The 27,353-nt window shown below is 38.4% G+C and overlaps 2 protein-coding genes and 1 long non-coding RNA gene across 5 annotated transcripts in view; 2 read left to right on the top strand and 1 right to left on the bottom strand.

Moving 5' to 3' along the window:
- SKP2 (S-phase kinase associated protein 2) overlaps positions 1-27,353 on the top strand; it is a 216,064-nt gene that overhangs the window by 101,837 nt on the left and 86,874 nt on the right. The gene's annotated exons all lie outside the window — the stretch shown is intronic.
- RANBP3L (RAN binding protein 3 like) overlaps positions 1-27,353 on the bottom strand; it is a 48,735-nt gene that overhangs the window by 11,404 nt on the left and 9,978 nt on the right. Inside the window, exons 2-10 of one of the 2 annotated variants that reach the window (XM_004265998.3) lie at positions 14,863-14,921; positions 13,538-13,577; positions 12,959-13,036; positions 12,042-12,116; positions 7,845-7,916; positions 7,364-7,503; positions 4,124-4,227; positions 2,940-3,024; positions 310-412 (exon numbers count right to left, since the gene is read on the bottom strand). In XM_004265998.3, the coding sequence (XP_004266046.1) occupies positions 310-412; positions 2,940-3,024; positions 4,124-4,227; positions 7,364-7,503; positions 7,845-7,916; positions 12,042-12,116; positions 12,959-13,036; positions 13,538-13,577; positions 14,863-14,921 (756 nt within the window). The remainder of the gene's footprint in view (positions 1-309; positions 413-2,939; positions 3,025-4,123; positions 4,228-7,363; positions 7,504-7,844; positions 7,917-12,041; positions 12,117-12,958; positions 13,037-13,537; positions 13,578-14,862; positions 14,922-27,353) is intronic. The other variant, XM_033421261.2, reaches the window with a different exon arrangement.
- LOC117199984 (uncharacterized) overlaps positions 1-27,353 on the top strand; it is a 53,631-nt gene that overhangs the window by 16,433 nt on the left and 9,845 nt on the right. The window contains exon 3 of one of the 2 annotated variants that reach the window (XR_004481350.2): positions 22,654-22,797. This is a non-coding gene — a long non-coding RNA (uncharacterized LOC117199984). Of the gene's footprint in view, positions 1-22,653; positions 23,641-27,353 lie in introns of those variants that run through there. The other variant, XR_004481349.2, reaches the window with a different exon arrangement.

Below are 27,353 nucleotides of genomic sequence, written 5' to 3'. Positions count from 1 at the left end.
TTTTCCCTACTGTGAAAGTTCTTTCTTGCCCCTGTTAACATGCATTTAGCCTTAGCTTTTTATAAACAATGAGTGTTCCCAAAAAATCAAACTGCTTGAGTTGAGGCAGATCTCTTTAATGATCCCACATATCATTAAGTCAAACAATTATTAAAGCTTATATATCATGTTTATATGCTTTAATCTTCACCAAACATTTTAAAACACAGGGCTATTGTTTTTGTATTTTATAGATATTAAACAAATGACATGGAAAAACAGGAAGTACACCAGTTGAATCAGATGTTTTACAAATGAAATAATTCTTACTTGAGTTTGGAGCGTTGATAGGAAATTTTAAAGTGAATTTGAATGGTTTTTCCTTGATGTATGAATCATTTTCAAGTTGAGGCTGAGTGAGTTTTTGAGTACCCTAAGTGGGGGAAAAAGATGTATTACTTAATTTTATCCCCATATATTTGCAGTAAGCCAAGAGATACTTTTGTTCTTCTCAGGGTGGCAAACAAACCCAAAAGCTCTGTTTTTGTTTTGGGCTCCTTTTGTGCTGAACAGAGAATTCCTCCCCATTATTAGAAGACCTTGGTTCTGATCTCAGCAAACAATCTAGTTACCACCAGCCTACTTCAGGTGGCATCTAGTGCCAGGGGCAATGGGAAAGCTTTTCGAGACCCAAAAGGAGGTAGTAGCTGTTCCATGCTACCACCACACCAACCTGATGCCTAGAGGGAGATGCAGCTGTTGTCACTTTTTCAAGGTATTTCAGTATTCTCAACAGTCCACTCTTTCTATCCAGTTCATTTAAAAAACTAAAAAGTTATCCAAAGAACCCACTAGCTGTCTCACATCATCACTACAGAAGGAATCCTAACTTCTCCTCTAAGACAATTTTTGCCAACAATCACTTTTTAAGGCTGCGTACCTGGGGATTCGCACATGTGTTGTAATCAATGCCTGTGTGAAAAAAGACCAAGTAATTTCCATGCCATTTATAACCTCCTGTACAGCCCCCTGCATAGCTCCTTGCAGAACAGGGAGAATTGGACAATACTTCAGAACTTGGGTTTATATCTTTTCCCTTACTAATTCAAGATTTTCACATTATTTAATTGGACATCAAAATTGGTAGAGATGGGTGTAACTATTTCCATTTTAAGAAAACAGAAACTAAAGCACAGAAAGTTTAATGACTCACTCTTAAAAGCACATGGTCAGCAAACAAATCAAGAGGGCATCCTGGCCCCCAAATCACACAGCCACAGGATTACAGGATCAACTAGAGGACAAACACAGGTGATCTCTACAGCTCCTGCTGTCCTAGCATGTTATCAGCTTAAGGAGACAGGAAGCTCAGGTTCCTTTGTAAGTCAAAGTTGAAGCACCCATAGGAAATGCACACAGGTACCTACCTCCTCACACCAAATCTGTAATTCCCACTGTAGTTCATCTGTATAGGTATCTCTCTCTTTCCCTTACTGGACTATAAACGTCTCTAGAGGACAGGGTCTTCTTTAGCTTTGCATAACCACTTACCCAGGTGGTTTTCAATCCTGGCTGTATATTCAAATCTCCTGACACCTGGCCTCACCCATGGAGATCCTGATCTAATTGGTTAAGGGAGATGGCCAGGCATAAGTCCTCTGAAGGCTCACCAGATGATAGTAATATGCCACCAAACTTGAGACCAATGCCAATGCTTTATATATCATAAGAACACAATCCATGTCTGTTAAATGAGTTGAATGTTAAAGTTGATCCCATGAGGTTTGAAGAGTATTTTATTTGTGTCTGTGACATCTTACAGAAGCTGCGACTAATCTAGAATAAATGTGCCTAAATATATTGCCTGGAAGTTGGTCCAGTCTGGTTCACATCCAAAGGTGTAGGTCAGCAGCTCTAGGATTGCTGGAGCTGACCATCTTGGGAGTGGCAGAAGGGTGCCTCAAAGCTGAGAAGCTGTGATACTTCTCTTGGAATTGGGGTTAAGCCTGAGGCAGGTGTAGAATAAGCTAGATCTTAAAAGTAACTGATTTGTGAAAGCCCTTAAAATTTTGGAATAAACAGGCCTCATGAGTTGGTGGTCCTTTTGTTATTCTGAGCCCTTGCACAGGTTTTAAAATCTGTACATCCTCCGTGGGATTCTTCATCTAATAGCCCTGAGACAAGCTAGCTTCCTTGTCTTGTCTCAGCCAAGATTCTGGTCTGGGTGAAAGTGGAAAGAGTATAAAGATGTGTTGGACCAGATAAAACCATGGGCACATTTGCTGCACAGCTTCCACTTGGCTGTATAATTCCCCACTGTAGATCATGCTCTGTTTTAGAAACGTGCCCTGTGGAGGACAGAGCAGCAACTGCCTCACGTAGGAGGATGCTCAGTATTAATTAAGGATGATGGTCATAATAATCAGGGGGTTCCACTTGGCAAGTACATTCTCCTAGGCAAGTAAAAGACTATAATTTTCCTCTTACAGCTAGAGAAAAAAGTTATAATAATGCTTTTCAGTGTAAAATCTTGAAGGGGAAAGTTGTGGTTAATGAGAAAAATTTGGCAAATGATTTTAAATGCATCTTGTTATAAAAAATGCTATTGAAAAACTGTATTAAAATATCATGACTAGTTGAGTTTATCTAACTATTGCAGACAGTTCTGGGATTTCCTTGGGTACCTCTGGTTTAATGCAAGTCAAAGAAGTATTTAGTATTTCTTATCAGTAATAATGTTATAATTATACAATTCCCTTCCTCTGTGGTTCTTGTCTATTATTTTAACAACTAGAACTTGCTTCCCAGGAGAACCTTTCCAGTTAAAGACAGGAAATGTGCCTTTGAACTCAGGAGTTAAAAAGTATGCTCCAATTTAACATTGTCTTAATTAATTTGCCTTCAGAAATTTGAAGTGACAGCTCTCTATATAATAATAGAAACATCTGCCAAAATCTTACCAAAACTCTTTCTACCATGTTTTCTCCAAAAACGAAATCAGAACTGCAGCTTTTAAAAGAATACTTATCTTCATTTGGTTGACATCTAAGGAAAAGAAATAAGCATTTGCTATTTTAAATATAGTAGCAGTGAATATAGCCATTTTAAACCTTAGCACATGAAATAATCAGATGATTGAATAGATTTATGTAAAGCATAAAAACATCTGCTAACTTTTGTTTATCTGAAGTTAATAAGAAATGATGGAAAAATTGAGATAGGTACTTCCAGGCATGCTATTCAAAATATTTAACGGCTGTTACAGCACTGGCCAAGACCAGTCCAAACGGGCTGTGTGATCAACAGGGGAGCTGCCCAGCCCTTATCTTTTTGCTTTTCCAGCACTGACTCGTCTCCAGTCTCCAGTCTCCACTCTCCTTTTCCCCAACTGGCCAATGCTTTTAGCGATCCAAGATCTCAGGGCAAAAGCAAAGCCAATCTATCTTCTCAGTTATACTTGAGTGTGCAGTGGTTTAATTTGGTTTCTCCCTCCCAGAAACTTTTTTTTAGTGTTTTAAGTGTTTTGCATAATGAGAAACTCAAAGACATGCAGCCCTCTGTTTGTTGACAGATGGACTCCGGGATCCCTATTGCATCCCCAATGTGCACAGTAGGTAAGGGCTGAGGTACCTGCGTGGGCCCTAATCGCGAGTCCAGAATGTCCACGGCTAGTTGTAATCTTCTCTCAGATCAAACATGCCCTCATCACTGGTGATGCTAGGAAATATTAACTTTCACTTTGCATATTTCTACTGCTTTCTTTGTTGTCTATCCAACCTATGTTAATAAATAATAATGCCAGCAATAATTTAAAAGAGGGGAAAGAAAGAATGCCATGGAAAGGCTAATCTATTAGCCAATAATTAATGCCTAACTAAATAAAAATTTAGCTGTACCTATTTGAAACATACTTACCCAAGTCAACAAGACAATAGAGATGATCCAATATCAATATGATAATATTTAAATATTAGAGATGTTTTAAAAAACATTTTAAATTTGTATATTTATAAAATCTCCTTTCAAACAGAAATCTTGGCATTTTATCTGTACAATGTCAGAAACTTTTTTCCCGGAAATGGTTATAATGATAAAAGAAAGCAAGAATGAAAGAACACCACCTGTTTCCCCATCACTAACTTACCCTACTGATGTAGGACCTAAAAAATTCTGGTTAGTAGACAGCTGGACTGAAATTCTGGCACTTGGTAAATTTTCACTTAGCAAATAGGAGTTCTCCTCAGAAATCTGAAAGAAAAAAATCCATCAAAAAGTTCATTTAAACTGCCTTACTAGATATATAAATGTGTTGAAAACTTACTTTGTTCAAGTACTACCCTAAACATTTTATATACATTATTTCATACGCTCCTCAGAACAACTCTATACACTTTGTGCTTCTATTAAACACATTTTACAGGTAAGTAAACTGACCTAACAAGCTTAAATAATGGGGGCAGGCCTGGGCAACAAGGAAAGGGGACTGATATTCGAGCCTGGGTCTGCCTGACACCAGACTGAGCGCGAACATTCAGAAATCCCACCTCCTTTTGTTACTTTTACCCCTTTAGCCAAGTGGAGTTAATTCTCATTTCTAGATTAGTAAATATCTTTCAGGACTATTTAATCCCTGGAAACACCCTAAGAGCTTCACCATCATGGCCACCCAGTGTGTGAGAAAACTCCATCTCTTCCTCTAGAAACTTCCGACTGGTAACTAAATCAGTTAGTTACTCCATCTGATGTGTATATACATATGCACCTTACCTGCATTAATGTATAAATGAAGGAGTGAGCAGTTTTTGATCTGGAAGGAGCCCCTATCTGTTATCTAATCTAGTGTCCTCAGTGTTTTGTGGACACATCCCTTCCTCCACCAGGGATTTTCAAAGATGTTGCAGGGACTTCCTATCTTTAAAGGTAAATGGGGTCTGTTTCCACTTTAATTTTATATCAATCAATGAAAATAATTTTGAGTATTTTTCCCTTTGTAACAGAATTTGAGAGCTGAGAAATATGTGTCAAGAGAGTATGTGCCATTGGTTAGCAAAGATCAAAGTCCATGCTTATGACTCAGTCACTCAGATGATTTATCTCAGCCAAAATGGTAGTTTTTAACTCTATGTTGGTTGAGATAGTTGTTATTAGGCATATATTATTTGAATTACATGCAATAAGTGACCAAAACTAATGACAGGATAAATGAAAATTGCTCTAATTTTGATATACAAGTTAATACAGATCATAAAAATAAGTGTTCTATAAAATTCCCCTACAGATAATTCTTACTAGATCTATAAATTATAACATTTTGTCAGAATTCTGACATAGCATCTTTTTTTAAAAATTTTTTAATTTTATTTTTTTATACAGCAGGTTCATATTAATTATCCATTTGACATAGCATCTTATATATAGTTTGTCTTTAGATCTTCAAAAATCATCATTCAATGGAGAAAATTCAATGATGGGCATATCCAATTAGGCTTTTTACTTATTAGGAATAAGTTCTATTTATGCCCTTAATAAGTTATTCAAGAAGAAATGCTTATAAACAATAGCCTGAAAATTTATCTTATGCTTTATTTTTATTTATTTTTGCGTTATGCGGGCCTCTCACTGTTGTGGCCTCTCCCATTGCGGAGCACAGGCTCCGGACGCGCAGGCTCAGCGGCCATGGCTCACAGGCCTAGCCGCTCCGTGGCATGTGGGATCCTCCCGGACCGGGGCACGAACCCGCGTCCCCTGCACCGGCAGGCGGACTCTCAACCACTGCGCCACCAGGGAAGCCCCCTTTATTTTTATTTTGTTACAAATTTTATTTTAAATACATGCAATGCAGGATTTCAAAAAATCATGGCAAAAATAAATATTGATCAACTTTTGTCATAATGTGCAATAAAAATTTTAATCTATAATTTATAGAACATGCCATTCCAAAATCAAAAGCAATGTAATAACATTTTAGAAATTAGTTAACACATAATACTTTTTCTTACATACTTTAAAACAAATTAAACAACATGTATCACTCCTTAAATAGGTAAAGATTTTATGTAATATAGTGATGATTATATTTAAGTGAAAATGTTTAATAAAATACTGATTTGAAATTTAAAATATGTTATACCTAAAAGTCACATCATATATCATGCATAAATGATGAAATGATTTTTAAAATTCATAATGGGTCTCATTAAATCATGTCTTAACAAAGAAAAAGATTTGGAAATATAAAAATGATGGTAGGGCTTCCCTGGGGGCGCAGTGATTGAGAGTCCACTTGCCGATGCAGGGGACATGGGTTTGTGCCCCGGTCCGGGAAGATCCCACATGCCGCGGAGCGGCTGGGCCCGTGAGCCATGGCCGCTGAGCCTGCGCAACCGGAGCCTGTGCTCCGCAACAGGAGAGGCCACAACAGTGAGAGGCCCGCATACCGCAAAAAAAAAAAAAATGATGGTAAATGCTGACCAAGTTCAACTCCCTCACTTCACTGATAAAAAAGAGAAGGTTGGTGCTTTGTCTAAGAATGCAAACACAGTTAGATAGCAGTAAAGGTAGGATTAGTACCAATCGGATTATTTTCACTGAATTGATTAAATGATTGGTATTTTAACACTTGCATGTGTCACTGTCCTCATGTTCAGTCTGGGAAAAAAACCAAAACCAGGTGATCAACCCTCAGTAGTTTAGCTGGAAGCAAATGACTGATGGAATAACTCTCAAATTCCACCCTGTTGATCCTGTGTTCCCTTCCTCTCAAGTGTCTGCTTCTGGAAGACACAGATAGAACTATAGCAACAGAATATCCCCAAGCCCATATCTGCATGGCCTGAGTAAAATGAATATCTCCTTAGAAAGGCCCACAGCAAGTGATTCAGTTGGAAGAGAGAATTTGTTTCTGTCTCCAGAGGCTTCCCAAGCCCTCCCAATTACACTGTGGAGGTAGTTCGTTACTCCTGTTTCCATGAAGATGGGTCTGGAAGGGAAGCCACACTAGCAGAAGATACAAAAAAAATCCCTTTCCTTTTTTTGACATCTGACTCCTGGCCCCTGCCACCGCATTGCTCCCTTATTCTCACATGGGATCAATGCACCAGGACAAGACCCTCAAAGGTCCCCACTACACAGGACTCAGCTTTACAGCTTAGGAGATAACGCAAGACTTGTTCCTGGGAGCAACCCTCCAGTTTAAGAGGACAAGTTTAATAAGGTTACTGAGGGCTTTTGGCTATCTTGTCCAGCTGTTTTTCCAGGCTGGTAGCTGCTTCAGCAACAGAACAAAGGTCAGGCAGCCCCTAATTCCGGATATGGGGGCCCACAACAATCTACCAAAAGAAGGATGGGGAATTGAGGTCATTCCTACCATAGGAGGTTTTCTTACCTTATTTTTGTTTTTTTCTCTACTCTTGCAGGATTCCAGCACATCGTGTCCAAATGCTTTTCTTACTTTTATACACTTTTGAGCTTGAGGTGGCTGCAAGATAGCAGGTCTTAGAACATGTTCAGAATGTTTCACAGGACCTTAAAAGAACAGAATGAAAGGGTCAATATATCTTCAGTGAAATACTTTTCCTCTCTATTTTTTTACTAATTTAATGCTACTTTTCTAAAGTCATGATTAAACGAGGGGTTAATGTTAACTAATCAAAGTCAAAATAGCCAGTGAGCTGCCTGGTACTTTCTTCCTGCCTACTTTTAACCCAGTAACTATTCATTTTGATCATGGGACTTAGCTTACCAAATGCTTTCCTTCATGTTTTGTCACTCAACCACCATACCACCATACACACACACACAGAGATTGAGATATGGATGGTAAAACAAAATTTCTGAGGTTCTTGTAATAAAGAGAAGCTACATACCTTGTTTTGCACTGTTCATATCAACATTCCTTTGCACAAAAGTTGATGTCATAAAAACATTGTTTTTCTTCACTGTAAAAAACATGTTTACAAAAATTTTTAAACCTATAGTCAGTTTCTACTGTTTTAACGGTCTTGCACTGAACTCACCAGTAGATGTCGCTGTTGGCACTAACAGAGTAATAGGTGATGCTCATGAGAGCACTGATTCTGCTAAAAAAGTGTGATGGCAAGGTGAGTTTCGCTACAGTCTTTTTACTCAGAAAAATAAGTGAAAATGAGGTCGCAAGTGAAATAGAGAGTTTTCTTTAGAATCATGAAATTGAATACTGAGAGAAATTCTACAGATGATAAACTCTGAATTGGTAGTGAACCATCTGTGTGCATTAGTATATATTTCTTATATACTATAGAATGTTATAAAACTGTTAGCAAATTCTGCCCCTTCCCCACTCTTTAATGATACCCGAAGAGAGAAGCAAAGATGACCATTATTCTAGGCCATTTTTCTGTGAAGTGAATTGATGGGATAAGACTGTGGTCTTGGCTGCAAGAACAGAATTGTAGGCATACCAAAGAGATATTGCTGATTGGGATCCAGACCACTGCAATAAAATGAGTATCACAATAAAGTGAGTCACACAAATTCTTTGGTTTCCCAGTGCATATAAAAGTTACATTTACACTATACTGTAGTCTGTTAAGTGTGCAATAGCAATATATGTATCTTAATTTAAAAATACTTTATTGCTATGAAAAACAATATACCTATCTTAATTTAAAAATACTTTATTGCTAAAAAAGTGCTAACCATCATGTGAGCCTTCAGAGAGTCATAATCTTTTGGCTGGTGGAGGGTCTTGCCTCAGTGTCTATGGCTGCTGACTGATCAGGCTGGTGGTTGCTGAAGGCTGGGGTGACCGTGGCAACGTCTTAACATAAGACAGCAATGAAGTTTGCAGCATCAGTTGACTTTTCCTTTCACGAATGATTTCTCTGTAGCATGCAATGCTGTTTGATAACATTTTACTCACAGAACTTCTTTCAAAATTGGAGTCAGTCCCCTCAAACCCCCAACTAAGTTTATTCTAAATCCTTTATTGTCATTTCAACAACCTTTGCAGCATCTTCACCAGGACTAGATGAGCAGGAAACCACTTTCTTTGCTCATCCATGAGAAGCAGCTCCTCATCTGTTCAAGTTTTATCATCAGATTGCAGCAATTCAGCTACATCTTCAGGCTCCACGTCTAATTCTAGTTCTCTTGCTATTTCCATCACATCTGTACTTATTTCCTCCACTGAAGTCTGGAACCCCTCAAAGTCATCCATGAGGGTTGGAATCAGCTTCTTCCAAACTCCTGTGAATGTTGATATTTTGACCTCTTCCCATGAACTACAAATGTTCTTAATGGCAGCTAGAATGGTGAATCCTTTCCAGAAGGTTTGCAAATGCCTTTGTCCAGATCCGTCAGAGGAATCACCACCTATGGCAGCTATAGCCTTACAAAATGTACTTCTTAAATAATAAGACTTGAATGTCAAAATGACTCCTTGATCCATGGGGTGAAAAGTGGATGTTGTGTTAGCAGGCATGAATGACATTAATCTTGTTTTACATCTCCGTCAGAGCTCTTGAGTGACCAGATATCACTGAACAGTAATATTTTGAAAGGAATCTTTTTCTGAGCAGTAGGTCACAACAGTGGGCTTAAAATATTCAGCAAACCATGTTGTAAAGAGGTGTGCCATCATCTAGGCTTTGTTGTCCCATTTATAGGACACAGGCAGAGTAGATTTATCATAATTCTTAAGGGCCCTAAATTTTCAGAATGCTAAATAAGCACTGGCTTCTATTTAAAGTCTCCAGCTGCATTAACCCCTAACAAGATTGTCAGCTTGTCCTTTGAAACTTTGAGGCCAGGCATTGACTTCTCCTCTCTAGCTATGAAAAGTCCTAGATGGCATCTTCTTCCAGTATAAGGCTGTTTCGTCTACACTGAAAATCTGTTGTTTAGCATAGCCACCTTCATTAATGATATGGGCTAGATCTTCTGGATAACTTGCTGCAGCTTCTGCATCAGCACTTGCTGCTTCACCTTGCACCTCTGTTATGGAGATGGCTTCTTTCCTACAACCTCACGAACCAACATCTGCTAGCTTCAGACTTTTCTTTTGCAGCTTCCTCAACTCTCTCAGCCTTTACAGAACTGAAAAGAGTCAGGGCCTTGTTCTTGATTAAGCTTTGGCTTGAAGGAATATTGTGGCTGGTTTGATCTTCTCTCCAGACCACTAGAACTTTCTCCATATCAGCAATAAGTCTGTTTCACTTTCTTATCATTCATGTGTTCACTGGAGTAGCACTTTCAATTTCCTTCAGGAACTTTTCCTTCACAGTCACATATTTGCTAACTGTTTGGTGCAAGAGGCCTAGTTTTTGGCCTATCTTGGCTTTAGACATGCCTTTCTCACTAAACGTAATCATTTCTAACTTTTGATTTAAAGTGAGAGACATGTGACTCTTCCTTTCACTCAAACACTTAGAGGCCACTATAAGGTTATTAACTGGCCTAATTTCAATATTGCCTGAGAAGAGGGAGAGGGATGGGGGAGCAGGCTGGTTGGTGGAGCAGTCAACATGCACATTTATTAAGTTGGCCATCATAACTTATATGGTCGTGGTTTAAGTGCCCCCCCAAAATTACTATTACAGTAGTAACATCTAAGATCACTGATCACAGATCACCATAACAGGTATAATAATAATGAAAATGTTTGAAATATTGTGAGAATTACCAAAATATGACACAGAGACACAAGGCAAGCAAATGCTGTTGGAAAAGTGGCACCCATAGACTTCCTTGAGGTATGGTTGCCACAAACTTTCAATTTGTAAAAAATGCAATATCTGTGAAGTTCAATAAAATGAGGTATGTCTGTACTACACATCTCAGAGATCACCTTTTGGTTGCAAATCGCAGAAATAGCAACCTTTGAATGTTGGATTAAAGGAGATGAGAAAAGAATAAGGATTGCTTCTTCGAAGTATTATAAATGTTGGGGTAGAATAGCTTCTCTAATTCAAAGTTCAATTACATGGTTTTTATGATCTTTATTATTAAAAAGTAACACTGAATGGGCCATTTAAAATTGTACTATTTGTCTCCGTTCCAACAGCGCCAAGATTCTGCACAACATAAAATGGGATGTGCTTGGTAATATCAGTGGTTTTTTTATTCATTCTTTTTGTATGTGTGTCTGATTTTTAGAAAATGAATTGAAGCAGTCTTCCAGATAATTTAAAGCCATCCCTTTATGCACAAATACAATAAAACAAATCCTCTGGGATTAAGACCCCTATTCCTCTTAATGTCTGTAACTTGTCAGGCACATATAGATGGAGCTTATTGAACTAGAACCTGTCTCTTCTGTATGTGAAAGGTGTCTGACCATATTGTTGCTCAGTCACGCTTGGAATTGTTAATAAGAATATAAATTCATTAGTTTGAAAACTCTGTGGTTCCTGGGTAGAATCCGCTAAAAGGAAGTGCATAGTTCGTATTTTCTGTTTCTTGTGGTAAGCTTAACTCGGAAAAGGCAGTTGGTTGTTCAGTAGAAACAAAAATATACAAGACTACAAATCATAATCTTGATGTAGAGCATGTTTCAACCATTTCAAATATTTTATTATGATAAAATAGTTTTACTTAGCAAAGTATTACAAATTTCAAATAAAAAGAGGTAATGTTTTAATTAGTGAAAAATTCAAAAGGAATCATATTCTAAACTTTAGAATATAAATTTAAAGCATAAACTTTGAGAATCTACACATAGTTATATATTTTGAGTACTGCGTATATTATAAACTGTACAGATGGACAATAATAAGGAAAATAAAGCAAGTTACTATATTTTATAGGGCTACCTTACATAAAATAATACTGTCATAAACATGAAATCCTAAAAAACGTCATCAAGCTTAAACTTTCTACCAAAAATAAACAGATATACTGTCTAGATTTGTGGGGCTGGAATTCAGAAGGTAGTCTTCCATGCATACTTTGCTAAGGCCCCTATTTTATTTGCCACTAAAATGTCAGAGTTTTATAGTAGCTGAAAAAGAAAGCTCGTCATGAATAAGAATGGATTTGGAAAAGTCAGAGTGTCAGCCTTGAGGTTCTAAGAAGTTCTTTATTACCTGGCCCAGAAGGGGGGAAGGTCGGGAGATCCGTGAAGGATGACGATCTTAGTCGCTTCTGGGACAAGGTTGATGCTAAAAGCAGATTGCAAACTGGAGTCAATAAGGAAGTGGGTTTTGTTTTTCTTTTGATTTGGATTTTTGCTGTTTTGGAAAATTTTCTTTATCACCAGATTAGAAAAATCTTTGTACTTTTATCGATTAAAAATAGAGTGCTCTGGTGAGAATTATTCAGTAAATATTTACATGATCATCGTGTGTTAGACACTCTATCAGGCGTGAAGATGACCTCAAGGAACTCTCAGTGGAGGAGACAGACATATACATAAATAGCTGTATGACGCAGCAGAGGGCAGTGTGATCTATCATAAAAGAAGTCACCAGAGTGCTTTGAGTGTAGGAGAGAGGCAAACTAAGTTAATGGTTTATTCAAAACACAGCATATGGTAAAATTCTTAGAATAAAGTGTTTTTTTTAAAGCAGACATCTGTTTATTTAAGTAGATGTTTACTTAGGAGGAAATAGCAGTTTCTCCTATTTGTAAAGCTAATACATGCTTAATGCAGAAACTTTGTGAACACAGCAAAATACAAAGGTCGGAGTGGGGGGGTGGAGTGGGCTGGGGGTGGGGGGTGGGGGGGGATGGACAAGGGAACCAAATCACTTGTAATCTCATTACCTAAGATAACACTGTGGTTTATATCCTTTCAGTCTTTTTTCCAATGTTGATCAATTGAATTTTTAAATAATAACTCACTGTGCAATTCATTTATAAACTGCTATCTTCATACAACAATATATTATAAACACTATCAATGGGTAGATTTTTAAACATTATGTGTTTGAAAAGTCCCTTAGTAGTGTCACACTCAGAGTAAACGTAACAGTGAACACTCAACAGTCGAGGCTATACCTACCTCCTTGGGACTGAGAATCTGTAGTATGCAAAGTAAAAGACGAAGACCGGACACGCTTTCTTGAAGAATCATTACACTCTGTAAGAAATTCAATGTGAAGGGTAAAACTGATTGCAATAACAAATAAGCCTCAATCCATGATATGAGAGGAGAAACAGAATTTCCTTTTCTCTAGATATATCATCGTTTGACAATGTGTTAATTCCTGAAGCACAGTGTTAGATATTGGGGTTAATAACTTGGTGATTATAAACCGATAGGCATATCATCCTACTATGAAACAATTAGAAACAAGTGGCCTTGGCAAGAAGTTGCTTACAAATTCTGAGATTGTATAGAGAATGCTTTTGGAAGGTTGAAGTACAGGCAGTGGAGAATCATGGGATTTTAGCGTTGTTAACATCAGTGTTCTCAGAGACCTACATGTCATCTTTCAAAACAAGAGCCAGTCTACTTGCATGCTTAAAAACAAGAAAAACCATTCGATTTTACATTGTCTGTGCCACATGCCAAAATGCTTGTGCCTACTTATCTCTTTGTATAAAGATTGCTTTTGAAATACAGGATACAAATCGTTACCATGTTCTGCTGCTTCATACAGGGTGTCTTCTGCAGGTCTCTGGAAGGAAACAAAGCTACCAGTGAGAGCTGAGTGTTTGCTGTTTTCAAATCAGACTTTCACCCTGTCACTTTATAAGAGAATTCTCAGAAGCCAGGTCTATTCAGCTAAGCTAGGAAAAGCTGCTCACCTTTACTCACTAGGAGTTGAGTTTTTCTTTAGTTAGTTTTGTGGGTAGTAGGGTAAATTACCTCCATAAGTAAGAATGAATAACAAGAAAATACTAGTTAGGCTAAAGTGAGAATGCTACTAATGCTATCGTTTGTCTTTCAAAGCAAGTGATTTTAGTATGATGCTGAAAAAGCAAATAGAGCCCTCAAGATTTCTTTTGAATCATATATTGCAGTTTAGAACTTATTTTATATCCAGTTTTAAGCTAGGTCAGTGGTGGGGAATACATGATGAGCCTTAGCCCTCCTAACCTCCTTCAGCCCCTCCCCTTTCCCAGTCACTCCAAAAAAAAAACCAGATAATTTGGTAAAAATGGCATGTTATCCATAGTTTCAAGATAAGGCCTCTGGCTTCCCATTTCAGCCAAATTGCTGTCAGTAAATCCCTATGATGTAAATATTCTGGAGTTACTACTCCTCTAAGTGAAGAACAGTGGATAAATTTATTTATTTATTTATTTTTTTCCAGTACGCGGGCCTCTCACTGTTGTGGCCTCTCCCGTTGCGGAGCACAGGCTCCGGACGCGCAGGCTCAGCGGCCATGGCTCACGGGCCCAGCCGCTCCGCAGCATGTGGGATCTTCCCAGACTGGGCCACGAACCCGTATCCCCTGCATCGGCAAGTGGACTCTCAACCACTGCGCCACCAGGGAAGCCCCAGAGGATAAATTTATGCAGCTGTGGTATCATTTAGTATAGCTAGCTTCTCGAAATACAATCTTGTCAAAATAAAAATCAAAGAGGGACTTCCCTGGTGGTGCAGTGGTTAAGAAGCCACCTGCCAATGCAGAGGACACGGGTTCAATCCCTGCTCCGAGAAGATCCCACATGCTGCGGAGCAACTAAGCCCGTGCACCATAACTACTGAGCCTGCGCTCTAGACCCTGTGAGCCACAACTACTGAGCCAACGTGCTGCAACTACTGAAACCCACATGCCTAGAGCCAGCGCTCCTCAACAAGAGAAGCCACCGCAGAGAAGCCCGCGCACTGCAACAAAGAGTAGGCCCTGCTCACCGCAACTAGAGAAAGCCTGCGCACAGCAAAGAAGACCCAACGCAGCCAAAATAAATAAATACCTCAAAAAAAAAAATCAAAGAAAAGTGACTTGATCTTACCTTAAAAGTTTGTTTTCTCTTTTCAAAAACAAATATTGGTTGAGCAATGACAGATTTTTCTGTAAAAGTAAAAGAACATGCAAGAAATCAGACAATACTCTGACATTTCTAACACCAACTACAAATATTTGAAGATTTTTTGGGTTTGTATTTTTCCCTGCCTTTGGGTAAAATCCAAACTGTTTTACATGAATGCTGTAAATCGCATATTTACAAATGATTTTAACAATTAATTAGAGAAATAAATATTCGGGGAAAGTGATAGTAATATGTTTCCATAAATAGAGAGATCATCCCATTAAAAGAACAACCTTTAAATGTTTAAGGAAAACAAAGTACAATTACCTGCATTTGGAAACTCATCGTGACGTAGTGATTAACATCCTTACTTTTAGAATAAAACATTTCAAAGGATGAAAAATCTCATCTGAGGGCTTCCCTGGTGGCGCAGTGTTTGAGAGTCCGCCTGCCGATGCAGGGGACACGGGTTCGTGCCCCGGTCTGGGAAGATCCCACATGCCGCGGAGCGGCTGGGCCCGTGAGCCATGGCCGCTGAGCCTGCGCGTCCGGAGCCTGTGCTCCGCAACGGGAGAGGCCACAACACTGAGAGGCCCACGTACCGCAAAAAAAAAAAAAAAAAAAAACTCATCTGAGAGTAATACTTCTACTTGCTTTGGATCTCAAAATATAAATTGTACAGATGTACTTAAATAATCCAGGAATAATTCATATTTCCTTGACTAGTCATATACTAAGTCATGTTTTCAATATTTAGACTAAGAATCAGTCTTAAACAGTATTGTAAAGTAGGTAGTTTGTCTTCAGCCCTGCCAACCTTATTAATCTTTTATATTTTCCTCTCTTAGGTAAGGATAGAAAGGAACTCATTCACTCTAGGGTATAAATGAGTGATAACAGCATTAAATATCAGCACTCTAGAATTCTTAGGGAAGATTATATGGTTGTTAAAAGCTTGGAGGGGCTCTGGAGTTAGAGAGGCATGTGTTCAAATATAAGTTCCACCGCTAATTGGCAATATACTTTTGGAAACAATATGTCTGTACCTTAAGTTTCTTCATCCGAAAAAAAAAATGAAGACTATAACAGTACTTACTTTACAGAATTTATGTGAAAATTATGTGGATTTTTAGATATAATTACTTAGATTTTAATAAGACCAAAAAAAAGCCTGAAAGGATATTAAATATGTGGCGTGACACCAATCTCTATTCCAAAACTCACAGCTGACATTGCTAATCTATGACAACACTTTCTTGATGAGCCCCAATATTTCCTCAGCACTTTTATCATTATAGGCTTCTAGCAGCCATTACCGATGTATCATGCCGGCATAGAAGCTGAGGTAATTTGCCATCACTGGTTAAATAAATAAGTCTAGCTGAAGAATTTCAAGGAACTACCAGATAATTACATCTTTTATATGCCAGAAAGGGGTTTTCCAGTTACCCACAATCTTATCCCATAATAGCGTGTCAAAACTCTGCCAGACCACCCTTTGCCAAGCTCCTGGGGCCCCGTGAACTTGGTGCCTTCTTTCGGTCCAGCAAGATAAGCTTCATTTTTTTATGCAAGTGCTTACTATGCTGTCGGCCCTTGGAGCCAAGTGAACCACAGCAGAAAATGCTCAACAATAGATTTGCATTGCCATCCATATTCAACTGTAGCTCAATTCTTTGTTCTTTCTTAGAACAAGCTCCTTTTTCGGCAATTACATTAGATTTAAGAAATGAGATCTCTAATGACTTTGAAAGGACATAGTCTTTGTGAATGTGCAGTGGAATACTTATGAAGTGGAATAATAAATGGGCCTCTTCTAAATTGGACTTAGGATAGTTGTCCTTAAAATAGTATGACTTGACCGAACCATAGCCAAATAGCATGTTGACTTTTCCTCTATCAAAACATAGAGCTAAAAATGGGCAGAAGTGATCTTCAATGGCAGCGTTAAGTAGGAAATCATAAAGGGTTACTTGTAGCTTGGAGGGCATGTGGTAAAGTAGGAAGGCCATTTTTTTTCATCAATTCAACAAATATTTATTGAGTATCTTTTTGTGCCAGCCACTGTGCTAGGATCTAGGTATACATTGTCTGATTGAAGGTATATTAGCCTCAGTGCAGCCGCCTCCTCTCCCTGACACTGCCCAGCTCATTAGCTGGAAAACAGATGACCTCCTTACCTCCTCGTCCATCTAGATTCTCTCTCCCTTTCTCAAACCAGTCCTTTGGCTCCAAAGACAAAGCCAAAAGTAAACATTTATCAAGCCATTGGGTTCATAGCAGTTTTCTAACCTGACCCAGTAGGAAAACTTGAAAATAAGATCATGGTCCTTAAAATGATATATTTTAAAATGTATCCCTTCTTCTTTCCAATATATTTGTTGATCAATCCACTTATTCAACAAATATGTATTGAGGGGTGACCGTATACAAGTCACTTTGCAAGGTAAGAGGGAGAGGACAGTGCTATAAGATGAGGCTGGAGATGAATTGGATTATCTAAAATAATCTTCCCGTCTCAAGATCCTTAACTTAATCACATCTACTGGGTTTCTTTTGCCACATAAGGTACATATTTACAGGTTCTGAGCATTAGGATACGGACATCTTTAGGGAGCTGTTATACTGCCTACCACGCATACAAAATATTGAGGTTCAGTCTGAGCACTCTACTCAGTTCACAGAATGCTGGCAGCCAGGTTTATTTCCTCCAGGCAGGAAATTATAAGATTTTTCTCTGGAGAGTCTGAGCAACCCGAAAGAAAAGAACAGAAGATATTGGCAAACAAATCTCTCAGTGAATGGTCAAACCAGATGATGAGAACCCGGTGCAAGTGCACATAGCTGCCGATGAGCTTTTTCGTGAGTGCCTCTTTCTTAAGTATAAGCAGGCAATCAAGGGTCACCAGACACACAATTCAGTGATTGAATGAGTAAACAGAAGGAAAGTAAACTGGAGGGAAAAGACGATGCAGAGAGTTTAATATATATTTTCTAAAATTATATACAAATAATTTATTTTCATACATATATATTTTATATATCTAATATGTATATAATTAATATCCTCACAGATATGAAACATCCATGAAGCAAAAACAGAATACTATTTTTTAAAAAGAGTAACACAGAACAAGAATAAGCTTTTAGAAATTTGGACTTTAAAATATGGTAGTAGCATCAATGTTGCCTTAAAAACATCAATAGAAGATTTAGAGAATAAAATTGAGTAAATAGTCCACATAGCAGAGCAAAAGAACAGAAATGAAAAATGTGAGAAGAGATAAGAAAACTCAGAGGATCAGTCCAAGAGTCACTTCAATGCCTGACTAATAGAAGCTATAGAGAAAGAGGGCTTGAAATTATCAACAAATAGATCTTTAAAATTCCCCAAATCAAAAGACATATGTGTCCAGTTTGAAAGAGCCAATCCAATACTCAGAACAATACATGAAAATAGAACCGTACCAATGCACATCATGAAATCTTAGAACACCACTAAGAAAAGGTCCTATTGGCATGGAAAAGGGGGTAAAAAAAAAAGTCACATATGAAGGGTCAGGTATCGGAATGGCTTTAGGTTTCACAACAACAATCCTGTAAGTTAGAAGTCAAAGGAGCAATGCTTTTAACACTCTGAAAGGAAATGATTTCCAGTCTAGAATTATATGCTAATATAATGTACCAATTAAGTGTAAAGACACGATAAAAACATTTCCAACTGTAAGGTCTCAAAGTATGTATCCCACATGCACTCATTCTCAGGATGCTTCTAAAGGAAGTGCTCTACCAAAAGAGCTAGTAAACTAAGTAGCCAAGAAACAGGGGCACCGACTCAGAAGAGGTGAAGGCAGCCTCCAGGATGATGGTGAGAGGATAGCCCAGAACGATAGCAGTACACCAATTGCAGAGAATAACCAGTCCACAATGGGGGAGGTCCCTGAGGAGACTCCAGGAAAGAAGTCTCCAAAAGGATGGAACTAAAAACAGTTGAATATCTCAAGTAACTGAATACTTTGAAAGCATATTTAGATAATTGGAAGAGACTTTGGGGGTTGACTGGTAACTAGTACGTAGAGAACTAAGAAAACAAAACAAAACATGACACAATTATTAAATCCAGAGAAAACAAAAAGTTGGGCAGGAAAACAAAAGTAATCAAAATATATTACATAATCATGACGATGTGAATACTGAATATTGATCTAATCAGACTTCTGATGCAGTGATTTGGGGAAGATGGGGGAATGGAAAGCATTCATGTGTATGGTAGTAGTGGGTTGAAGGGGTCAGAAAAATCTGTGAAAGGGACCTAAATTCTTCCGTAGTTGCAAACCAGTAGCACCTAAACATAAATATAGAGAAGTAGCCCTAAATGCCTGGTATTTGGTTATATGGTGGTTAATACAAAAGAAACAGCTGTGAGTTGGATGCTGTTACCTCTGGGGACCAAGAAAAAAGAAAGCAGAGGAAGGGGCCAGGAGGAGATTGCTACTTTTTTCCAGAAAAGTCTTGTAGGACCATTTGATCCCTTAAACCACATGAATATACGTAACTTTGAAAAAATAAAAACCAAATTTGAAAATAATTTCTTTTCTACCGTAGTGTCAGACACTCATGATCAAAGGACAATTCTCACGCTCCTGGCCAACGACAGACTTCTTATTGAATTATACTGCTTAACAAGTACCCAGTATCTTATTTCTTTGGCCTACCTGTTCTTTGCATAGAGATATATGGAAATAGATGTGTGGGCAAGATGGATTCACTGAATTCAGAGTGCAATAACACGCTTCTGAATAACTAAAGATCTGCTCTTTATAATGCCGTCTAATCTACTGAAAGGCATTTTATGTTCTTGTCCTTCACCTTCATTCAAAATACTCCTTCACATCTCCAGACAAGAATTCAGCTAGAACCTTATGCATAATGTAAGAGCTTTGTTCTTCAGGATTCTAAGGTAGTGTAATGGTCAGTGTTAACAGTAAATACACACTTCTTTTCTCCCTATTCTAATACGTACCATAATTTTCCCCCCAAATTTTGGGTGAGTTGTAAGGTCTTGTTCCTACCTTTTTGTTTTCAATATATTTTATTGGCACTCAGTCTCTGACAAACCTGTTTCATGTAGGAAAGTAACTGGAGGATTTTCAGTCATCTCAAAGGAGAAGGTTTAAGAGTGTCTACTGAGCCAAAAGCAGATCTGGAAGAGGAGGAAGAGACTGAGAATGGAGTCCCAGTGGGCATGGGGGCAGGAAGCTCTAGGGGTCCCACATTTCTGCTACATGGCTTCTCCCACCGAGAGTCTGGCAGACTGCTTCATCCTGCTTGGTAGTTTAGGGTGATTAAGGTGAAAACTGAGTTCTCCACACTGGATAGAACCAGGCTACTCCAACCAGGGCCACAAAGGTTGTGGAAACACTCTTGGCAGGAAAGATGGTGGCAACAACCCTCCTGCAGAGGAGCGGACACTGCCAAATGGGTCGCCTCTAATTGCTACCAGGACTAGAATTATCCACTTGGACTGCAGCCCTGGCATGCCCTGCATTTTCCTCTCTCTTTCTTCCTGGATTTTTCCATGTGTCTCTGCCACGTCCTCTTTCCTCATTTCTTCTCACGTTCCAAAACTGTCCTCTTCACCTCTTTCACTCGTGTCTGGCTCTCTGACTTGTCAAAGCATGGATTTTGGAGCTCTGACGTTAGATAATCCTAGAGCTGTGCTTTAAAAAAAATTACTGCAAGGCTTAGCTTTCTCGTCTCTCTCGATATATATTTTAAAAGGGTTGTTATGAGGATAGAAGAAATGTGTGCATGTAAGAGCACCTGGTACAGCTTCTTCAAACCTTTTTGGAACAAGGCAGAATATCTTTCTCTCTATCGATCCATCCTCCATATATACACAGATATATATATCCATGTATATCCATTTACATATACATGCCTAAACACATGGCAATATGTCAGAGCACAGGTTGCACAGAAGACACTCAATAAAAGTTAGCTTCCCTCCCTCCTCTCCTCCAGTCCTATGTCATTGCCATCACCTAGCTACCCTGTTAGCTCTGGGGAAACTTCTTAATTGTTCCTCAAAGGTCTTTCTTTTTCCTTTCACTCATTACCTTATTCTCACCCCTGGTTCTCTTCTCACTTTTCCTTGTTTTACTCCTATCTTTCTTTTTCTTATTTAATATCAGGAAGTTTCTGAATTCAGGCCCATGGCCCATTGATAGTTTTAGAGATCCTTGCCCCTCAAAGTGTGGTCCAGACAGACTAGCAGCATTGACCAGGGACTTGTTAGAAATGCAGACTCTCAGGCCTCACCCCAGACCTACTGCAGCAGAATCTGCATTTTACAAGATCCCCAGGTGGTCTGTATACGTGTTTGAGGACCGGTCCTCTAGAGCACCTCCAGGTGTCTGCCCACTGAGACCAAATCTAGGAAGATGGCAGTGGAGACCCTTGGAGTTAATGACTAAATCTCCAGACGTTCTGAGTAACCTGACAGTTAATGAGAAAAGAATTACAACTCAAACCACACACTATGATTATTGTGATTCAATGTCAGGTGAAGTCCAGGGCTACTCTGAAGACCTAAAAAGAAATGCCTGTAGTTAGGATATTGAAATATCGATACTGATATTGAAATCAGTCATTCAGATATTCTGCTTAAAACAGTGATTTCCTCTCCGATGCAAGGAGTCTTCTGTTTTAATAATATGTCTGAAATCTGAGTAATGGAAATTTTTTTAGAAAATATCTTTGCTTGGGATTATTAAATGTCAGTTAAAATGTTTATTTCTGCAAAGCAAAAGTTTAGCCTGAAAGCATAAACTACATCAAAAGCATTTGTCATAGTTCAAAGATTTTTCAACAGGAATTTAAAACATCTAAAGTCTCAACTATAAAAAATGACATCTTCTGTAGAAAAAAAGATCAATCATAGCAGGAGACCCAGGAAGAGGGGATGTAGAGGGTCTGAATCACAATTTGATTTTTTTTTAAAAAAAGCCCTCAAATCTATGTTAAAATATTTTAAGATAGTTTTAAGAAATGACAAATTGTTGCCCCAGAAGAAAAGTGAATCTGTGCCAATTCATGAAGGAACTATAGGCATAAGACATTCTGTACTCATTTCTAGCCATCTATGGAGGAATTCTGTAAAAATGCAAAAGGAATGAACTAAACAACAAATTACCCACCAAAATATTAAAAAATATGTCTTTACAGAAGGAGGTGGTAGGGCCACAGAGTCGTTACTAACTATGATGGGACACTCTTGATTTTACTTTATCAGATGTTTTGTACTGACTGACTTGAAGGTAAAATAACCAGGACCCCAGAGGGAAACTTCCTATTTACATTCACATACAATTTCCTATTTACATAGGAAATTGCCAGGCTGAACTCACAAAGCACCAGCTCAACTTGAGACACAAGATAAATGGACCCTGCTGGAACAATTCCAGCCTTGTCGTCCCTGCTGAAGTTATAACCAATTGTGTACTATGAACACAAGTGTGTTGTAATACATACATTATAGGAAGTAAAAGGAGAAAACACTTTTCAACCCAATTCTGCATTTTTTGAACTGCTGTAAATTTTTGTTGGAAATGGAATTATAAACTGCCTGCTCTAAGAAATCTAGAATTTCTTGGTTTTGATTCAATGTGAGCACATACTTGAGAAAAAAAAGAATCAATATTAGAATAAAACAAAGGAAGCTATCCCTTTTCTCATAAATACCATGCTGATAAAGAAATTACTCATTTTCAGAATGGGACATTGGAGAAGAAGATGAGAAAAGTATCTCGCAACCCACTGAATACAGCCGTTACCACTGGGAACTTTGTCTAATCCATCCGATTTTCTGAACTCATCTGCTTCCTATGCTGCTAGTCTTCAAGAGATCCATTCGTTGTAAGTTCCAAAGACTTTAGACTCCTTTCTCAACTGGTTTGTATATTGGTCTCCATCTAGACACAGATCAATTTCGAAAAACCAAGACATAAAAATAATTAAGGTGTCTGATGTGACCTAGAACTAGAGGTTGTGTCACACACAGACCTTGCTGCCCTTCTGGAGGTCGGACCAAGCCCCTGAAAACTCTGTGTTTAATGCGTTCTCACCCCAACCTCAACACCAAACCATGCCGCTTAGTTTATAATCCGGTCATATGTGGTGGTGGGCTATGGCCAGCGACTTGATTTCGTTTGCATTTTAGAATCTGGAGATTTGTGGCAATTCAATTGAAGAAAAATTCTTCTCTCATTTCTTAAAGTCATGTACTTCACTGATGTCATTATAAATAGGGAACTTCACAGATTTTAAAGAACAGAAAACTTTCATTAAGTCATTTGATACAGAACATCTGGCAAAATCACTCTGCAGATCAAAATACAGTGATGAAGGAAGAAACTGGCTTTATATTTTTGAGAGTGTTCTGTAATGTATCCCAAAAGACATGGTCGTCATGTGCAGTGTGCTTTATATTTGGGGATGTTCAGTGAGTTGAACGGTTTCATGAAGACCTTCTTGTTTTCCAAGAGACCTTTTTCAACAGCCAACACAGCATACTCCATTAAATTTTACTATTGTTTTCAGTGTCAAAACATGACTCTTTGAATTATTTCTTTTTCTTTCTTCTTAAAACAGTACCATATGACATGCTTATGCATGTCATGACTACTCTTTAACCTTTTGCCTTTTGAAATGTTTAACTTTATATGACCTAAAAGTTAGACCTCGCTGATCTCCCATGATGCTTCTTTTATGCACATGTGTAATGTGAAAATGTATATTTGTATCATACTTCATCTATTATAAAACGTGTCTAAATATATTAATCTTTGGTGACTAAGTAAATGACTACCACGAGCCAGAATGCAGGGTTTTATAAACCTAAACTTTGGCAAAAACGAGACTGGATTCAAATTCCGTCTCTTCAATTCACTAACTTTGTGAGCTAGGGCAGGTCACTTGATCCCTCTGAGGCCACGTTTACTCATCTGTAAAATGGGAATAGTAAGACATACTTCACAAAGTTGTAAGGATTTAGCGAGGTAACGTAGATAAAATGCTAAGCACAGTACCTGGCATATGAGAAATGCTCGGTAAACCGCGGCTCTTACTACATGATACGATCCTCAAGAGGTAAGTTATTAAACCCTTGGATCATGAGACAACGAAGCCTCCAGAATTACAAGATGTGTGCAAGGTCACGCAGCTCGTACTTAGAGATCTAGGACTAAAACACATGAGAGCTGACTCCGAATCTCATGTGTTTTCCTCTAAGAAAGGCTCCCTCTTGGCTTAGTTAAATGCCTGTTTTACAGCTTCTTTTCTTATGAAGCTGTGATGTACCTGAGCAGTGATAGCCCTTCTGCCTTTGTGGTCTGTACGAGCCTAGTTGAGATGTCATCCCAGACTGTGTGAGTGTTCCTGCACTTTTGTTTTGCCATCCGTAAACATGCAAGATGCTTCACTTATTCTTACCATTTTCTGTTCGTATTTTGACTTTCAAAAGGTTTGTTTGAGAATGTTGGCAGGCAAATGGCGTGGTGAGCCTAGCAGTTTAAAACCTCTATGTCAATATTTATTTTCAGCCACTGGCAAAAATGACTCAGAAGAATGTATTACTTTTGACAAAGCATACCCACTTCTCCAAAATTTGAAGGTGTTATTTTATCTATAAGTATTATAGACCTTTATAGTTTATGGAATATAAACTATTGTATGCTTTTGTGATACGGTTACCTGTAATCTTTAATTACTTGAATATGTTTGTCAGCAGCAAGTGTGGGCCCTCTGGATTGGTAATGCCAGAAAGAGCTGTTTGCTCTTTCTCGACACCATTCCTCCGTTTATGCCCATGGGGTAGTAAAGATGCAGAACGTGTCTTGTGATGTGCCTGGTCCACTCGGTACCATTTGGAAATACATATTTCATTTGACAGCATTTATAAATCACATATTCTCCCCTCAGAATAACTTGCAGTGTGAAAATGCTTCCATATGTTAGAAGTGGGTCTCTCCATTTTGCTGAGGGAGGAGGGGATGGAAATATAGTCTAGGCTTCATGGCATGTTGAAGATAAGTATTGTACAGGTTTAAAATGGTATCTGTTAATTTTAAGTAATTCCCTAGCGTTTTCTGCACTGCTAAAATTAAAAAGGTGATTTTGACACAAAATATCATATTAGTAATAATTAAATCACTCTTCACAAAGACTATTAGATATGGCTGAAATGCTGCTTCATATATTGAATCCAGATACATTTAAGCTCTTCCTCGTCGGTAAAGAAGTGCACTATTTTTAAATTCCCTCATGGATTCCAAGGCCGGATAGAGAAGCTTGATTGCAACTTCTTGCAATTCCCAAACTCTCTTCCTTAAACTCACTCCTCTTTGCCCTGAGCCTTTGAGCAGGCAGGAGAAAAGGCTCCTTGTTTTCCCGTTTCACAGGAGTAAATGCATGTTATTCCACTGAGAACAAGACCTCGGAGGCCTAGGCAGGAAGAAAGGAGCAGGGCTGCCACCCAAGGCCCTCACAAGCCCGGAAGGCCTGGACCTCGTTCTCCTCTCGGGAACTCACGGAAGCCCCCGGAGGTCAACATTCACCCTCACCTTACGTGTGTGAGGACTGAAATGCCCTGCTTGCCCTCGGGGCACAGAAATGGAGGCGGGGGGGCGGTACTGTGCCGCCTGCTGCAGATGGTTCTGCACACACGTCTCACTGCTCTGCATTAGAACTAGTTTGAGAGAAGTAAAGGCCAGGTAGCAACTTGTAAACCTTACCAGAAACATTTGTTCACCATGCTAAAGAAGATTACAGGATAAAAACTGATCAGTTTTCAAATGTATATGACTTGAAAAAGTCTCAAAAAGAACCCCCAAAACCTGAGAACAATCCTTTATATTTATTCATTTTCTTTCCTTCAAGCTTTTATGATCATTGAACTATTATGACAAGTCAAGATGAAAGGATCAGAGGAGATATTGTAATTATGTGATATCTTTTTCTAAAGCATTTTTTATTGTGTGAAAATATACATAACATAAATTTTACCATTTTAACCATTTTAAATACAGTTCAGCGTTATTAGGTATTTTCACAATACATAACTATCAACACCATCCATCTCGAGAAATTTTTCATCATTCCAAACCGATATTCTATACCTATTAAACACGAACTCCCCATTCCAGTCTCCCCCCAGCCCTTGGTAACCACTGTTCTACTTTCCGATTCTATGACTCTGACTAGGTACCTAATGTAAGTGGGGTCAGACCATATTTGTCTTTTGGGGCCTGACTTATTTCACTTAGCATAATGTCTTCAAGGTCCATCTGTGTTGTTGCATATGTTAGAATTGTATTCCTTGTAAAGGCTGAGTAATAGTCCATTGTATGTGTATACCACATTTTGGATCTTTTTTTAAAATCAGCTTTCCCTCATTTGTCTCCTCCTCCTTTCTTTGCTTCCCTTTGGCTCCATATTTCTCTCTAACACCCACCCTCCTTGTCTCCCTACATGTTTCCCTCCCTCTACTCCTCCCATTACTCCTTCCTCCCTCCCTGACATACTCATCATTTTCTCTACATGCTTAATATGTATTAATATTACATACCAAGTACTCTTCTTATGGGTATTTTTTTAATGAGGTAAAACTCAAGTTTATCTCATCTTAATTTTTAAACTATGTTATATACTTTTAATAATGGTGGTCCTCATATCATAAAATTCTTAGATAGATGTAGATGGACACATAGTCCCAGCTCTCTGCACTAACTACTAACTTTGAGTAGATGACTTAGCTTCTCTGGTTTCAGTTTTCTAATATGTAAATTCAGTTGTACTACATTATCTTTGAAGCCCCAACATTCAATGATTTATGAATATCAATCACTCGGAGGAAATTTTTGGGAAGAAAAATATTGATTTATTTGGTAAGTGTTAATTGCATGCTATGAGCAAGATCTTGAGTTTAAGCCTTAAAATGTGACAAACGTTCACAAAGATAGGAAGAAGTTTGGCACATCTATTATGGTGGGGATTTTTAAAAATATTTATTTGTTTATTATTTTATTTATTTATTTTTGGCTGCACCAGGTCTTAGTTGCAGCATGTGGGATCTTTAGTTGCAGCATGGGGACTTCTTAGTTCTGGCATGCAGACTCTTAGTTGCGGCATGCGTGCGGGATCTAGTTCCCCAACCAGGGATCAAACCCAGGCCCCCTGCGTAGGGAGCGTGGAGTCTTACCCACTGGACCACCAGGATAGTCCCCATGGTGGGGTTTTTTTATGAAGATTTGTTTTCTCTATCTTTTTGGTTTTTTCTTATCTTTAAATTTGTAGCTAGTTGTTCTCTACAAATCCCTCTAAACCTACTTTGCTTCATCCCACTAACAAAACAATCACTTCTACTAATTAATTTTAGCTTACTCAATTTTCAAAAAGAAAAATGGCAAATAACA

The sequence above is a fragment of the Orcinus orca genome, chromosome 3, assembly GCF_937001465.1.
Source record: "Orcinus orca chromosome 3, mOrcOrc1.1, whole genome shotgun sequence".
NCBI lineage: Eukaryota > Metazoa > Chordata > Mammalia > Artiodactyla > Delphinidae > Orcinus > Orcinus orca.
This window is presented reverse-complemented; position numbering and strand designations above follow the sequence as displayed.